Below are 17136 nucleotides of genomic sequence, written 5' to 3' on the forward strand. Positions count from 1 at the left end.
GAAACGGGCTATACACAATGCTGGTGGCTACTTTGACGGACAGCAAAACTTTGAAACATGTATCTGTTTTGTATAAATTTTAAATAAATAGCTGTCACTGTTAAAGTTCCAACCCTCGTTTGTACTGAGAATTTGCAATTCTCTTTCTGTATTAAGTACCAAGGCGTTACAATTAACTATCTCTTTAATAACCAGGAACTGTAGTTAAAAGCACGCTATTTTACAGTTAGGGTAACCACAGCTTATATTATACATTGTTACTGGGAAGAAGGTTCAAAAAATTCTAAAAAATCCTTTAAAAATTTTTTCGAAAGTGAATGGAAATTCTTCAAGGCCGCACTAGCTGCCTATATACAGCTGCCTATATAAAGCTAATGCCGCCATGAAGAATTTTCATCTATTTAAAAAAAAATTAAAGGATATTTTAGAATTTTTGAAATGTTCTTCGCAATAACAACGTCTAGTTAAGAGGCTAATGTTCTCTAAACGAAATATTTTATTTTCTATCACTACTTACGATTCTATTGTAGTAGGAGAGAAAAAAACAATGCTTACCAAGCCACGATGCCTGTGATTTAGAGATATTAAGTTCGTCTGCTTCCTTCATAATACTTGGTACTAGTATAGCAGAAAATGCCAGTGAAACACCGACAACTATGTGGAACGACATAGCGGCAGCTGTAGCAAATATCTGAAAGAAGACCGGAGATATCAGCACAAGTAGAAAGAACACATCATTCTCACTTACAGTACTGGTGTAACTGATAAATTGCAGTTCACTTATAAAGATCACACTTATCACGAATACGTATTTAGCAGTTACCCCATGGTTTCTCCTACTAGTGCATTCATTTTTCATTAATTTCCTTGTTAACGAGATCAGACAACAAGAAAGAGATTTTTTTTAAATTTCTATCACGAAAGTAGAAAATTTCGTAAAAATTTAGTAGCGTTACAAGTCTGGACTGACGTGTTGATTAGTGATGAGAACCACTGGACGGTCATAAGACAGAATAATCCAACGGCGACAGTAACTATCAGAAGTAACGTCATATACCATCCAATAACAACAGAATATTTCTTGAATAAGTGATACTTAATATCATCACCTTTAACACTTATTTATTTATGCAGCGTATGGCTATATCGCAAAAAGTGTTTACGATTGTCTCAGTTACACACTAATATCCAGACAACGAATGTGGACTATTGATTCCTCCGTCGCCATTTCTACATCTACATCTACATCCATACTCCGCAAGCCACCTGACGGTGTGTGGCGGAAGGTACCTTGAGTACCTCTATCGGTTCTCCCTTCTATTCCAGTCTCGTATTGTTCGTGGAAAGAAGGATTGTCTGTATGCTTCTGTGTGGGCTCTAATCTCTCTGATATTATCCTCATGGTCTCTTCGCGAGATATACGTAGGAGGGAGCAATATACTGCTTGACTCCTCGGTGAAAGTCTGTTCTCGAAACTTCAACAAAAGCCCGTACCGAGCTACTGAGCGTGTCTCCTGCAGAGTCTTCCACTGGAGTTTATCTATCATCTCCGTAACGCTTTCGCGATTACTAAATGATCCTGTAACGAAGCGCGCTGCTCTCCGTTGCATCTTCTCTATCTTCTCTATCTCTTCTATCAACCCTATCTGGTACGGATCCCACACTGCTGAGCAGTATTCAAGCAGTGGGCGAACAAGCGTACTGTAACCTACTTCCTTTGTCTTCGGATTGCATTTCCTTAGGATTCTTCCAATGAATCTCAGTCTGGCATCTGTCTTACCGACGATCAACTTTACATGATCATTCCATCTTAAATCACTCCTAATGCGTACTCCCAGATAATTTATGGAATTAACTGCTTCCAGTTGCTGACCTGCTGTATTGTAGCTAAATGATAAGGGACCTTTCTTTCTATGTACTCGCAGCACATTACACTTGTCTATATTGAGATTCAATTGCCATTCCCTGTCAATTCGCTGCAGATCCTCCTGCATTTCAGTACAATTTTCCATTGTTACAACCTCTCGATATACTACAGCATCATCCGCAAAAAGCCTCAGTGAACTTCCGATGTCATCCACAAGGTCATTTATGTATATTGTGAAGAGCAACGGTCCTACGACACTCCCCTGCGGCACACCTGAAATCACTCTTACTTCGGAAGACTTCTCTCCATTGAGAATGACATGCTGCGTTCTGTTATCTAGGAACTCTTCAATCCAATCTCAGAATTTGTCTGATAGTCCATATGCTCTTACTTTGTTCATTAAACGACTGTGGGGAACTGTATCGAACGCCTTGCGGAAGTCAAGAAACACTGCATCTGCCTGGGAACCCGTGTCTGGGGCCCTCTGAGTCTCGTGGACTAATAGCGCGAGCTGGGTTTCACACGACCGTCTTTTTCGAAACCAATGCTGATTCCTACAGAGTAGATTTCTAGTCTCCAGAAAAGTCATTATACTCGAACATAATACGTGTTCCAAAATTCTACAACTGATCGACATCCCTTCTTGAAAACGGGGATGACCTGTGCCCTTTTCCAATCTTTTGGAACGCTACGCTCTTCTAGAGACCTACGGTACACCGCTGCAAGAAGGGGGGCAAGTTCTTTCGCGTACTCTGTGCAAAATCGAACTGGTATCCCATCAGGTGCGAGCTAGATAAAGTAACGTAACATATTAACTTCGCCGTGGAAGTTAATGAAAGTGCGATAGCATGTTACCAGAGGCCTCCCAGTTGTGCACGCAAAGTTAGACGTCACATGGTATGAGGTCAGCGTGAGTGTTGCGCGAAATGGGGCTCGCCCCGCAACAAGAGGTAGTTGAAGGAAATGGAGAAGACAGTGTGTGAATCAGCGAGCAGTTACGGTGTACTGTGGTGGTGTTCTTTATTACAAAATGGGCCGGAGACAACATCTGGGTTACTTAGTACAGTGAAGAATTATCTGAAACTGGAAGAAGGCCGAAGTGTGGCGAGTGTAGCCGAGGAGTTTGGTATTGTGTGACATGAATGGGGAGTGCTCCGAACTGGAGGTATTGCTGCCCAAAGGAGAGGAGGCTGTCGACCATAGTCAGCTATAGCAGCAGAGGACCGCTATACAATGAGGTGACGAAAGTCACGGGATAACGACATGCACATGTACAGACGTAAAAATTTGTAAATTTGTGGTAAGCTCTTATGGGACCAACATGCTTAGGTCATCGGTCCCTAAGCTTACACACTACTTAATCTAACTTAAACTAAGTTACGCTATGGACAACACACACACTCATGCCCGAGGGAAGATTCTAACCTCCAACAGGGGGGGGGGGGGGGGGGGGAGCCGCGCGGACCGAGACAAGACGTCGCAGACCGCGCGGCTACCCCGTGCGGCATGTACAGATGGTGGTAGTATCGCGAACACAAGGTATAAAAGGGCAGTGCACTGGAGGAGTTGACATTTCTACTCAGGCGATTTATATTAAAGGGTTTTCGACGTAATTGTGGACGCACGACGGGAATTAACAGACTGAACGCGGAATGGTAGTTGGAGTTAGGGCATAGGAAATTCCATTTCGGAAATCGTTAAGGAATTCAATAATCTGAGATCCACAGTGTCAAGAGTGTGCCGAGAATACTATATTTGAGACATTACCTCTGACCTCGGACTGCGCAGTGCCGACGACCCTCGCATAACGACCGAGAGCAGCGGCGGTTGCGTAGAGTTGTCAGCGCTTACAGCCAAGCAACAGTGCGTAGAGCAACCAAAGAAATCAGTGTGGGTCGTACGACGAACGTATCCGTTAGGACAGTGCGCCGAAACTTGGTGTGGCTGTTCTATGGCAGCAATGGATGGATGCGAGAGCCTTTGCTAACAGCACATTGCCTGCAGCGCCTCTCCTGGGCTGCTGAACATATCGGTTGGGCCCTAGACGAATGGAAAACCGTGGCCTGGTCAGATGAGTCCCGATTTCAATTGTTAAGAACTGATCGTAGGGTTCGAGTATGGCACAGACCCCACGGACCCATTGACGCAAGTTGTCAACAAGGCACTGTGCAAACTGGTAGTGGCTCCATAATGGTGTGGGCTGTGTTTACATGGAATGGACTCAGTCCTCTGGTCCAACTGAACCGATGATTGACTCGAAATGGTTACGTTAGGCTACTTGGAGACCATTTGCAGCCATTCATGGACTTCATATTCCCAAACAACGACAGAACTTTGATGGATGATAATGCGCCATGTCACCGGGCTAAAATTGTTCGTGAGTGATTTGAAGACCATTCTGAACAATTCGAGTGAATTATTTGAACACGCATCGAACATTTGGCCACCCATCGAACATTTATGGGACATAATCCAGAGGTCAGTTCCTGCACACAATCCTGCAACGGCAGCACTTTAGCAAATATGGACGGCTATAGTGGCAGCATGGCTCAGTATTTCTGCAGGGGACTTCCAATAACTTGTCGAGTCCATGCTACGTCGAGTTGCTAGACCAACGCTGGGAAAGAGCTTGTCCTACACGATATTAGGTGGTATCTCTGGACTTTGTGCAACAGGCAGGAACGAAGGAAGAAGGAAAATTTGGTTTAACGTCCCGTCGACATCGAGGTCATTAGAGATGGAGAACAAACTCGGATTGTGTCAAGGATGGGAAAGAAAATATGCCGAGCCTTTCAAAGTAACCATCCCGAATGCGCAAGCAGGAAGGGACGCAGGTCAAACAGCGGGTACACTTGCAACCACATTTAACGGGACTGCAAGGTAGGCAATCTCACTCTCCACAGTGGCGCGGCAATTGCATGGCGATGGTCCTTTTATTCGACGGCCAGGAAGTTGTGTTCCGTCGACCCCTGCACATCGGCGGCACCGTTTGATATGGTACCAAGAACATAGGGACTGGACCAATGAGGAGTAGGGTCGCGTGGTCTTCTCGGATGAGAGAAGAATCAGTCTGGGTAGTGATTCTGGACGTACCCTCATATGGCGAGAGGTGGGAACATGTAGTGCACCCAGAAAGATTGTCCAACATGATCGGTTTGGTGGTCTAGGTGTTATGGCGGGGAAGCATAATTTTGCATAGGCGTACTAACCTCATAATCTTAGAACACGGTACACTCACCGGTCAGCGTTTTTGTGACACTGTACTTCTTCTCCAGGTGTGGCTTTTCAGGTGGTACAGTCGGTTCTGATTTCATTTTTATGGATGAAAATGGGCGGTCGCATCAAACAGCGCAGGTGGAGGAGCTCTTGCAAAGAATGCATATTCGGCGAATGGACTGACCTGCCCGTTCCCCGACTTGAATTCGATTGCGTACATGTGGGATGTGTTGTGGAGATGTTTACATGCGACAATGACCATCCAAGAGGTCCCAACCGCGCTGGTGGAGGAATGGAACGCCCTGCCACATGAGCTCCTTAACAATCTTCTGGCACTGTGCGGCTGGTCCCGGGGAAGGTTCGAGTCCTCCCTCGGGCATGGGTGCGTGTGTTTTTACAATGTCCAGCGAAGCATCATAAATCGCGGTGACGTAAGTGTAGTTATTGTCTTTGAATAAATGTGTCACTTCTCTTCGCCTCATTGCATATTTCATTTAATTACTATTCGATACTATACTGCAGCAGTTCTTTCAATGCATTGTCCACTTTTCATCGAGATATGTTACGTAGTAGTGGCACATTATCCGAAAGTTACTTTCGTCCTGAAGTTTCGCACAGCAATGTATCAGTTAAGTCAAAACGAAGGTAAGATGTGTCACAGTTTTTCAGACCAAAGGATCAAAATCTAGCTTTTTTCACAGCGGAAATGATGATTATGTATTATTTACTTCTACTTAAATGACAGCATAACATTCTATTAACGTATTTGCTCAGGCCGATAACTTTTTCCTTGTTTGAGACAAAAACACGTGTTTCGCAGCGTGCCACTCGAGTATCTTTTTTCTGCATACCAAGTCAAAATTAAAAATAAAGAAAAATTAAATCGTGATCATCTGATCTTTCCACCCGCTCTAGCGATTTCGTTGCCATAAACACTAACACTCGGTTATATACTACTAAACAACAAGTTAGTTTTGTATAGAATCCACTATTATGAACTTGGTCGCTCAATTTTCATGCGTTCCGAAGATGACAATAGATTTTAAAAACTTTTCATTTTCTTACATTTCTAATCCCTCTGAACCGTACATAAACACTAACACTTCTGAACATTTCTGTATGGAATAGCATAAAAAACTTCTTACGGAACAGGTCGCTATCTTTCCGATCATTTATTTGAAATTCCCTGTTTTCCCGTTTAGCCGAGGAACCACTGAAATGGCGCGAGACATCCACCTTCGGAAAAGTCGGTCCGTGTTTGGTGTCAGCCATAGATGTCAGTTTACCTGAGTGAAGAAAGTGATTTTATTCATTAGAAATGGTTGGGGAAAGCCTGTATCTGTAAAAATAATGGGTTTGTTAATAAAATAACCTTTTCTGCTATGCGTCACGATTTTATTTTTATTTACATTTCGCACTATGCGTTTCGGGAAATGGTTGCAATTATCAAGTGCTTTGTCCGTGTGGTATGCCAGTTATTCGTAATGTTTTGCGTGTATGAAATGCCGATTTTCTGCTCAAGTAGACAACAAGAAAATCGCAAGAAAAAACTCACTCCAAAGTCGCCATTATCTCTATACAGGGTATCCGAGTAGCAGTAGCCAATATTCAGAGATATGACAAGATCACTCAATTGAAGCAAAAACGTCGTATGGATATTTAGCCTGTTCTGAATGGTGTCAGAGATAGAACACATTTAAAACTTCCTATTTTTGAGCTAATGGCGCGCACTTGTGTGTCTTTCCCATACAATCTCTTTGACGTTTTAGAAGTTGTCCATAGTGTTTTGTGACTGAAGTAGTACGGGGGATTGAGAGTGTATCAGGGAGAAGCATCGGTTAACTGTGTTTGTACAAGCTCTGGCTACAAATGCCACACATCTACGCTAATGAATAATATGCAGATATGGTATACGTTTACGGTTTCTGCGATTATAGTGCTCCTGCTGCTGTCGAAGAGTACCATCGACATTATCCAATTCGTCGACTTCCTGATCGTAGAGTGTTTACTAGAGTTTTCAGCTCATTGCATGAAACAGGTATCCTTTTAACTTCCCATTTTTCTTCTGAAGGTTTAGATTAGCTACCTGAGCTGGGACAGCAACATGTAGTTGAAACTGTGCAGCGTAGTCCTGATGCCGGCACACGGAGACTTTCTGCATTTATCGGTGTCCAACAAACACGTGTACGGCGCACATGACATACGAAAAGCTTGTACCCATTTCACATACAGCGTATCTACAATCTTCACATTGGCAAAAACGCCACACGCCTTGAATTTTGTCATTGGTTAGATGACAGTCGTCATTTGCTTCCATTTATTCTAGTCACTGATGAAGCTACGTTTACAGAGGAATGGAATGAACGGCACACGTAATGATCATCTATGGTCGCAGGAAAACCCACACGCAAAAGTGGAAACCAATTTCCAACTTCGTTTTTGATGATGTTTGAAGCAGCTTCATCGGTAACACGTTGATTGGTCCAGTCATTTTAGAAGAGCGAATGACGTACCAGAATTACTTGCAAATTTTAGAAAATTCGTTTGTTGAACACTTTGAAGATGTGCCTTTGGCCACGCGGACTGAAGTGCAGTCCGATCATGGCGGAACCCCTCCACATTTTACCAGAAGTGTGAGGGAACATCTCAACCGCACTTACTCTAATCGCAGGATTAGTTAGTACGATTAATTGTCCACCAAGATCACCAAACCATACGTCATTACATTTTTGTTTTTGTTGTTGGATGAAGCCTGAGGTGTACAAACGAAAGACAAATACGTGAGAAGAACTGCTTGGCCGCACTCAGATAAGCAACACAACACATTTATTGTGAACTGTATAAGAGCTGTAATGTGACATGTACGATAATTTTATTTAATCGTAGGACTAGGGCCCTCCGTCGGGCAGACCGTTCTCTGGGTGCCCGTCTTTCAATTTGACGCCACTTCGGCGACCTGCAATCGATGAGGATGATAGGATGATGCTGAGGACAGCACAACACCCAATCCCTGGGCGGAGAAAATTCCCCGACCCAGCCGGGAATCGAACCCGAGCCCAGAGGATTGACTATTCGTCACGCTACCATTCAGCTACCGGGGGCGGACATGTACGATAATGCTTAGAGGTGAACGTGTTAAAAAGACGTATTTTTCAATTGATACTTTGTAACACGCAAGTTGCTATCTTACTGACTGTTGTTGATGTGTAAACCTAACAATGTATTGAATAATGTAGAAAATAAATAACACTGTACAGTAAATGTGTTCTATATCGGAAATCTATCGGAATAGGGCATATGTCTATTCAAAGTTTTTTTGCTTCAAATGAACGTTCCTGTCATATCCCAATATTGACCATTCCTCCTAGGACACTGTTTATAAAGATCGACCATTAATTAATAATTTACGCGTGTACAGAAAAGACAACAGAACAGTACAGCAGTTCGGCCTTCGAAAACACCACGAATAAATGACACTGCACACGAGAAACACGCTTGAAAATGGAATCATTTCCCGATAAGCATCGTGCAAGAGATAAATAAGAAGAAAATCGTGAATGAGAGCAGAAAAAATTACTTCATGAAGAAACACGTAAGTGAGGAATGATGTGTTTGCCACCACTTGCGTTAACGTCAACAAATTTATTGAAGACGGGAAGGAGAAAGGAGTTATAACGCTGACAGAAAAGGAGACAAGACATGGAATCAAAACGTTAAAGATGAATAAGTCAATACTGTGCAGGAGGGATGTAAACTGGGGTTCGTGAATCTACCGCAAAGAAAAAGAAGCGAAGTTTACACGATTAATATCTCACTCGATTTTATAGATAAATATATAATGAGATTGCAATTTCTTCGATCTTATGAACGATGTAAAGAAATAATCACCGAGTGGCAGAAACTTCAGAGCCTTTATCGCTCAGAACTGGACTGCAAGGCTAGGCCCAGGGAAGTGCCCCGCTCTTATTTCCTGTATACATAACTGAGGTGACGGACAACGTGTGCAGCAGTCTGTGGCTGTTTGCTGATGACGCTGCGGTGTACGGGAAGGTACCATTGAGTGACTGTGGGAGGATACAAGGTGACTGAGATAACATTTCTAGTTGATGTGATGAATTGCAGCTTGCTCTAGATGTAGAAAAAAATGTGAGTTAATGCAGGTGAGTAGCAAAAACAATCTCGTAATGTTAACAGAGCATAATTAGAACGCTGCTTGGCACAGTCACGTGTAACGTCGCAAGGATAAATGAAATGCAACGTTTGTGTAAGATCGGTAGTAGAGAAGGCGAATGGTCCACCCCGCAGCCTTGCAAAGTAACAAGAGAGCTAAGATATACAGGTAGGTCAGTCAACGACCTTATAAGGTTCTGACCGAATGGCAACAGTTTTGTGTAAAACAGCGAGCGTCCCACAACATGAAACCTTGGGCGTCGAACGACAGCCAAGGTAAACAAGCATTGACGTCATCCAGCGGAGATGTGTTTGTGGACTTGTATCAATGCGGCGTTCTGCAGTTCGCACCGTGTCTCGGAGTAGACCACCTAGCCTACCCAAGTGAAGTGCGCGTTCGGGGCGCTCGGTATCTGCTTAAGGGGCTCCGGAACGCCCTATACTTGCAATGTTAAAATAACGCTTATAAATTACATCTTTCCTCACAAAGTATTTGAGGTAGGAAGTTGAACTTTTTACAGATTATTTATTGGAATATGGGCTACAACTTAACACAGGGATTTTACAAAATTTTAGTTCAGTTATTAAAGATGATTTTTTTTCAATTGTAATGAAAATTCACAACATTTTTTTGCAATTTTTTATTTATATATTCAAAAATATACAGTTTTTTGGAAAAAGGCTGTGTTAAATTATGCAGAAGGTACTGCGTAACATTTACTGAAAGTTTGAAACAAATATGTTTGGAAGATCCTTAGAAAACATGTAATTAGTATGAGAAAATAAAAGTTTTGGGAATCGAGCGACAAAGATTGGATTAACTTTTTAGTGCATTCCAGGTCCATAGGATGGATTATCTTCATCCTCTGCAAACTCCTCCTCCAGCTTCCTCTTGTTCCTCCTCCTGTTTACTCTTGCTTGTATTTCTAGACTCTTTACAGCCCTGTCTGCAGCCCGAAGGCGTTCCTTGTCTAAAGCAAGCATCGCTCGTACCATGTTAGAACCTATCTTCATTCCCATATTTCTAAATACCTTGCACCTTACAATGTTGCCATCATTGAAAGTCGCAACAGCATCATACACACCAAAGTGAAATGTTTCTATTCCAACAAATACAGTCTTGGGGATTCTCGACCATATAACACTATTTACACTTTCATTGGGGTTTTGAGTTTTTCCGTGAATACACTTTTTCAACAGTTCAGGTGCTGCTAAGTCTCTGAAAATAGGTTTTATCACCTCCATTATTGCATGAGGCAGACTATGCTTATGAGTGTACACTTCACCAGTTAGCAATCCTTTGTTATATTTACACCAACTGTCTTCTTCTTTGGGACACAAGCTATGTTGGGGATTTTCATCGTCTTTATTATTTACAGTAATAACACATACCTTTGGCTTTCCAACATTTCTCCTTTTCTTAAAAGCCTTCAGAGGATTTCTAATAACTTTACTTTTACTCATTATTATACTTCAACAGAACAGAGACTCAAGAAACAGAATTAATTACGAATATTTTCGAGATAACGACAGAGTAAATAAACATGAAACAATCGACAATCACACCAGCGATATATATTGAACCATCACAGGTTAGCCACAACACATACTTTATCTCACATCACTAAAATGTACCTGATGAACACGGACGTTAATAATAACACCATTTGACAGCAGTTTAACAGCGCCACAGTGGGTCATGCCCATGTAGAACACATTTAAAAAAAAATTTAAAAATAGTTGTAGTCTTCGGAATTGAATAAATTATATATCTATTAAAAGGTAATAGTCTTCAGATTCAGAAAACGCAAAAAAGTAAAAATTGAACTTTTCATGATTTTGAGCCTTTCCGGAGCCCCTTAATGCGACGCGAGAGCGAGTCACGCGATCTGAGCAGGCACTAACGCCGAACGTGCAGTGCCTATTACACACATTAGAGCCAAGTCAAGTCAAAGTAGTACCATACTCAGGGAATGAGCCTAGGGAAGCAGATGCAGGAATTCAGAATCGCAGTTCTAGATAAGGTCCCAATGAAGCGGGTTTGTCGTTGCCTTCCTCCGACCTGCTTTGAAGTGTCAGAGGTGTATCTGTGTCATGTGGGTGGCTATGACGAGTGCTTGTACAGTGTAGCGTCCGATCAGTCATGTTATGGAGGACGGGAAGGTGCCGGCATATACCCTACTTCTCTAGAATAGCTCCAAACACTGAAGACCTATTTTTCTAACGCTAGTTGCTTGTCGAGTTGTTAAACATCCACTATGTGATCAAAAGTATCCGGACACCTGGCTGAAAATGACTTACAAGTTCGTGGCGTCCTCCATCGGTAATGCTGTAATTCAATATGGTGTTGGCCTTGATAACAGCTTCCACTCTCGCAGCCATTCGTTCAGTCAGGTGCTGGAAGGTTTCTTGGGGAATGGCAGCCCATTCTTCACAGAGTGCTGCACAGAGGAGAGGTATCGATGTCGGTCTGTGAGGTCTGGCCCGAAGTCGGCGTTCCAAAACATCACAGAGGTGTTCTATAGGGTTCAGGTCAGGACTCTGTGTAGGCCAGTTCATTACAGGGATATTATTGTCATGTAGACAATCCGTACATTATGAACAGCCGCCTCCATGAAAAACACGACCACACCATAACATCATCGCCTCCGAATTTTACTGTTGGCACTACACACACTGGCAGATGACGTTCACCGGGAATTCGCCATACCCACAACCTGCCAGCGGATCGCCACATTGTGTACCGTGATTCATCACTCCACACAACGTTTTTCCGCTATTTAGTCGTCCAATGTTTACGCTCCTTACACCAACCGAGGCGTCATTTGGCATTTACCAGCGTGATGTGTGACTTATGAGCAGCCGCTCGACCATGAAATCCAAGTTTTCTCATCTTCCTCTTAACTGTCATAGTACTTGCAGTGGATACTGGTGGAGTTTGGAATTCCTGTGTGATGGTCTGGATCGATGTCTGCCTATTACACATTACGACCCTCTTCAACTGTCGGCGGTCTCTGTCAATCAAAAGACGAGGTCGACCTGTACGCTTTTGTGCTGTACGTGTCCCTTCACGTTTCCATTTCACTATCACATCGGGAACAGTGGACCTAGGGATGTTTAGAAGTATGGAAACCTCACGTACAGACGTATGACACAAGTGGCACCCAATTACCTGACCACGTTCGAAGTACGTGAGTTCCGCGGAGCACCCCATTCTGCTCTCTCACGATGTCTAATGACTACTGATGCAGCTGATATTGAGTACCTGGCAGTAGATGGCAACACAGTGCATCTAATATGAAAACTACGTTTTTGGGGGTGTCCGGATACTTTTGATCACATATTGTATTTTGTACTAGAGTACAATTACACTCTCGAGACCTGTCAGCTCTTCTATGGGAAACAATCTATGTTCCGAAAGAAAAGATCATGTGATATCCAGTCTGCTCTGTCCGTTTATGACATCCATAAGACTGTATATAACAGTGCCTGGGTTGGTTGCACGTTCATTGGCTTCCAGAACGCCTTCAGTACAGTTCCGCTAGAACCGCATAGTAAACAGCACTACAAGAAAGTTTGACAAGACAGGGACCGTACACGATATCTACAAGGCATATTAGAAATTCTATTCATTGGAGGTCAGTTATTACACTCGTCAAACAGCAAAAATCTTCTTCATTGCCTCGTTTCCTAATCTAATTCCCTTAGCAACACATGGTTTTACTTGACTATATTCCATTACCCTTGTGTAAACCATATAGTATAGCTGCATGTTCTTTGGAAATATGGCAGCTGTAGTTTCCCTTGCTCGTGCTGTTCGCACTAAGAACTTAGTAAGGCCATGTTGGGTAATTTTACAATGTCAGATCAATTATCATGACTGTAAAGATTTAATATACACAGTCCAGTCACATCAGCGATACCACGGTCTAAGTTCGACGTCAAAGTGCAATGACCACTCACAGATGGCAGATAGCAGCACTAATAGTGGAGGGTATGTAAAGCGTGTTTGGGGACGCGGAAAACAGTGCAGCGCTGTCGTTATGCGAAAACGGGCTGATTTGGCAGACGTCCAAAAGAGCATGATCACTGGCTTTCGGGACAATGGTGGAAGTATTTCCGAAATGACTAAGTTTATAACGCATTCGAGTGCCGCCGTGGTTAAAGTATACCGTGCATGGCAAAATGATAACCGGGGCTGAGGTAACTTTGATATACCACAGGCCATAGGTGACAGGAATGTGATAATACTGTACCAACAGATGTTATTTTGATATTTTATTAGGCAACCAGATTAGACGTTCCAATCACGTCATCTTCTGGCCTGTCACATGAATGACGCCAAGTACCACTCGTGCATCTATAAAACAAGTCACTAATATTCGTGTCTGGTTAGCAGTCTTAGCGAGCAAATTTCAGCCTTCGTAGCCAATGAACAGCAGTCAGCATGTTGTGCACGGACAAGATTCAAAATGGTTCAAATGGCTCCGAGCACTATGGGACTTAACATCTGAGGTAATCAGTCCCCTAAAACTTAGAACTACTTAAAGCTAATTAACCTAAGGACATCACACACATCCATGCCCGAGGCAGGATTCGAACCTGCGACCGTAGCAGTCGCGCGGTTCCGGACTGAAACGCCTAGAACCGCTCGGCCACACCGGCGGGCGCACGGACAAGGTTTGTCTTACACATGCACGGGGCAGTACGCGATGTCATTCATGCAACAGGCCTGAAGTTGACGTGACTGGGGCGTCGAAACTGGTTGTCTAATAAAACAATATCAAAATAACAGCTGTTGGTACAGTATTACTCGTATTACATTTCACCGACCAGCCACTGTCCCACACTCCTGAACCCAGGATAGAACTACATTTATAGATGACAGGGATGAACGGCGGCTGTGGAGATGTGAATGGGCGAATAGACGTGCGACTGTTGACCAGCTGACTGCCCAGATGAACGAAGGGACTACTAACGGTATCTCCTCAACGACCGTTAAGCGAACGTTGCTGCGTGTGGGCCTCCACATCAGGTGCCTAGACCATACACCCATACTGACAGCTATTCATCGGTGACGAAGGCTGAAATTTGCACTCCAACGCCTCAAATGAACGTCCACTGAGTGGCGACAGGCTGGCCTTTTCAAATGAATCACGTTTTATGCTCCATCAGACAGATTGCCGTTGGCATGTACGGCCCTGCAACAATCGTCATGAGGGTCCAGGTGGGAGAAGGGAGCGTTGTGGTCTGCGGAATGTTTTCATGGCGTTCCCTGGATGATCTCATCATTATGTAAGGCACAATGGGTCAATACAAGTCTCCATCTATCCTTGCGCACCATATCAGTTCCTTTGCATCGTAATTCAGAATAACACAGGCACTGCAATATTGTATTAATTATTTTGATATGATCTCTCAGGAACCTGATAAGCTTTTCCATATATCACGCTCTATTGGAGCTTTTAAATGATGTTCCCAGCCCCCAGATTGAATTTTCACTTTAGCATACTGTGCGCTGTTTTGAACCTTTTTCGCAGATTAAAGCTGTGTGTCGAACCGGGACATGATCGCAGACCCTTACTCAGTCGACAGAGCTTTGCCAGCGAAAAGCAAGGTTCCGCTTTCGTGTCCCAGTCTGGCACATAGTTTTAATCTGCCAGTAAGTTGCAGTTACTTAGCCCCATTCTTGTTGTACCAAAATTACTGTCTGCTTTCGTGTCTTTGTACTGTTGTAGCCGGATCACCATTGTACCGTTGATACTCTATGGTGTTGTCTTCGCAGACTCCAAACCTTCCTACCTTGGTCTGATTAAGTGACGTGGTAGTGGGGTAAGTTTGTGATTGGAGAGGTGTGGACGTGGAATCATTGTTCTTTGTGCCCACTGTATTGAGTCTCAAGAAGTGTGCCTTGTAGTCCATGTTTCCCTCAGCCTAATCAATGGATAATGTAGTCTATCCTGCGAAAATTAAACCTTTGTGCTTTGGGATTTGTTTTAACATTAGACATCGTGTCTCCTACTGTCTCTTTATACAGAGAATATTGATCACTGCTTATCAACCCAAAAAGTACTGCCCAGTTTCTAAATCTGGAGAGTGTTATCCAGTGGGAATTTGTTGTTTCTGTGTTGCTGCCATTGCGTGCTCTTCTGGATTTAATGGATGGTTAAATTGTCTTTTAATTAAAAATAAGTTCTCTTACGCCTGAACGCCTTTATTGGAGAGCCTCTGGTGTCAGTGGACTATAGTAAAAGACGGATCTTAACGTTTATGGCGACCATTTCTAGTAGTTTAATTCCGTGTTCTTAGACAGCAATGTCTCTTACTGCATCCACATAATACTCTGTGCTACACGAGTACTGTGCGTAAATTGAAGCAATGGTCCACATTCCATTGGTACCAATGATATCTATTACAGAGGTATGTTGGAAGGAGAGCTGAGTGAGTATTGGGGCTAGGAGATTGTCATTAAATGTAATTATTGCAGTCATGAGTTAGAAATTCCCAACTACTGCTTTGATTCCCGGAAGGAGATGGAGACAGCAGGCTGACCTAATGTTCGGTTTCGGTAGGTATACAAGATTTACACGCAGTTACTCTTGAATTGTCAACAGTTCTGCCTCCATCAAGGTGCACTGCGCTTCGTTCATCTATAAGAACCTAATCCGTAAGTCTTTGTAGATTTTTTTTAAGGTTGAACGTTTCATTCTCTCTGAAGCAGGTCTGCCTCAATTATCACAAAACTCAATCAAGTCAGTAGATACAGTAGATAACCCGAGATTAAAGTCATGTCATCAGGCCATTGCGTTGCTAGGTGAACGATATTTTCATGATTTGGAACTCAAAACTTGTCACAAGTTGTTCTGCTGCCTGAAAATAGAGCCTTTCTCCCGTTTATTTAATTTCAGATTCTTACACAAAATAGCGTAAATTATCGCAGCTTCGTCAGGTCTGGAAGCTTCTCCACATTCATGTGTTGAAGCTTATTCGCATTCATGTCGTGAAGTTCCTTCACATTCGTATCGTGAAGCTTCTTCAGTTTCTTTCAGAGGAGCTACAGTGACAGTTTGACAGTTTATTTCTTGTTTTTGAGATTGCACCTAGGCTACTCATCTACACTCCTCGTGCAATATATAATGTTGTGCTTACGTTATTATTTTCATACTAGGTGTCATAAAAGAACGAAGTGTCGGGATTACAGCTCCGTATCTCACTAAAGTCCTGATCTAAATTGAGGTATTTACTGAGTTTCGATGCCTCTTCCCTGCCAACATGTGTCGTTCCAACTGATAAAAATGTCATAGATTTCACAAAGCGCTGTTGTTGGTGGTGCAACATTATTTCCTATTCGCTTATGTCATGTTTCGACACTGAAGCGGCTGGTCGTCTGTGGGAGGGGGGAGGGGGGGGGGTTGGGGACAAAGTGTTTAACGAATCGATAATTAGTGTGTGTGTGTGTGTGTGTGTGTGTGTGTGTGTGTGTGTGTGTGTGTGTGTGTGGTTTAAGGGTGCCCAACAGCGAGGTTATAAGCAATTTTGTTTTTGTACTTCGTCCACTTCTTACCTATAAATACACTCAACTAACTCATCCATTTACGTTAGGAACTATGTTTGCAGTGTTAGCCAGTGACAGAACCGGTGTGTTGTGTTTCTGGCGAGCGATATTTGATACAGCATTACTTCATAAAGTTTTTAGGGTCAAAGAATCTGTCAGTTACATTACCGACAACTGTAAGTGATGGCAACGGTTCTGATTGTTCTTCGTTAAGTCAAAGCATTATTTCTTGTTTCTCATAGCAGCTGATCTTTACCGGTTTCTTCCTTTAACTGAAGATAATTTAATATAAAGCTCTCCTGTATCGTGTCGATTGAGTTTGTCAAAA

At 43.0% G+C, this 17136-nt stretch overlaps 1 protein-coding gene across 1 annotated transcript in view; it reads right to left on the minus strand.

Moving 5' to 3' along the window:
* LOC126248682 (facilitated trehalose transporter Tret1-2 homolog) overlaps window positions 1-17136 on the minus strand; it is a 308477-nt gene that overhangs the window by 79777 nt on the left and 211564 nt on the right. The window contains exon 3 of the mRNA XM_049949949.1: window positions 556-691. Within this exon, the coding sequence (XP_049805906.1) occupies window positions 556-691 (136 nt within the window). The remainder of the gene's footprint in view (window positions 1-555; window positions 692-17136) is intronic.

The sequence above is a fragment of the Schistocerca nitens genome, chromosome 3 (genome assembly GCF_023898315.1).
Source record: "Schistocerca nitens isolate TAMUIC-IGC-003100 chromosome 3, iqSchNite1.1, whole genome shotgun sequence".
NCBI classification, from domain to species: Eukaryota; Metazoa; Arthropoda; class Insecta; order Orthoptera; family Acrididae; genus Schistocerca; species Schistocerca nitens.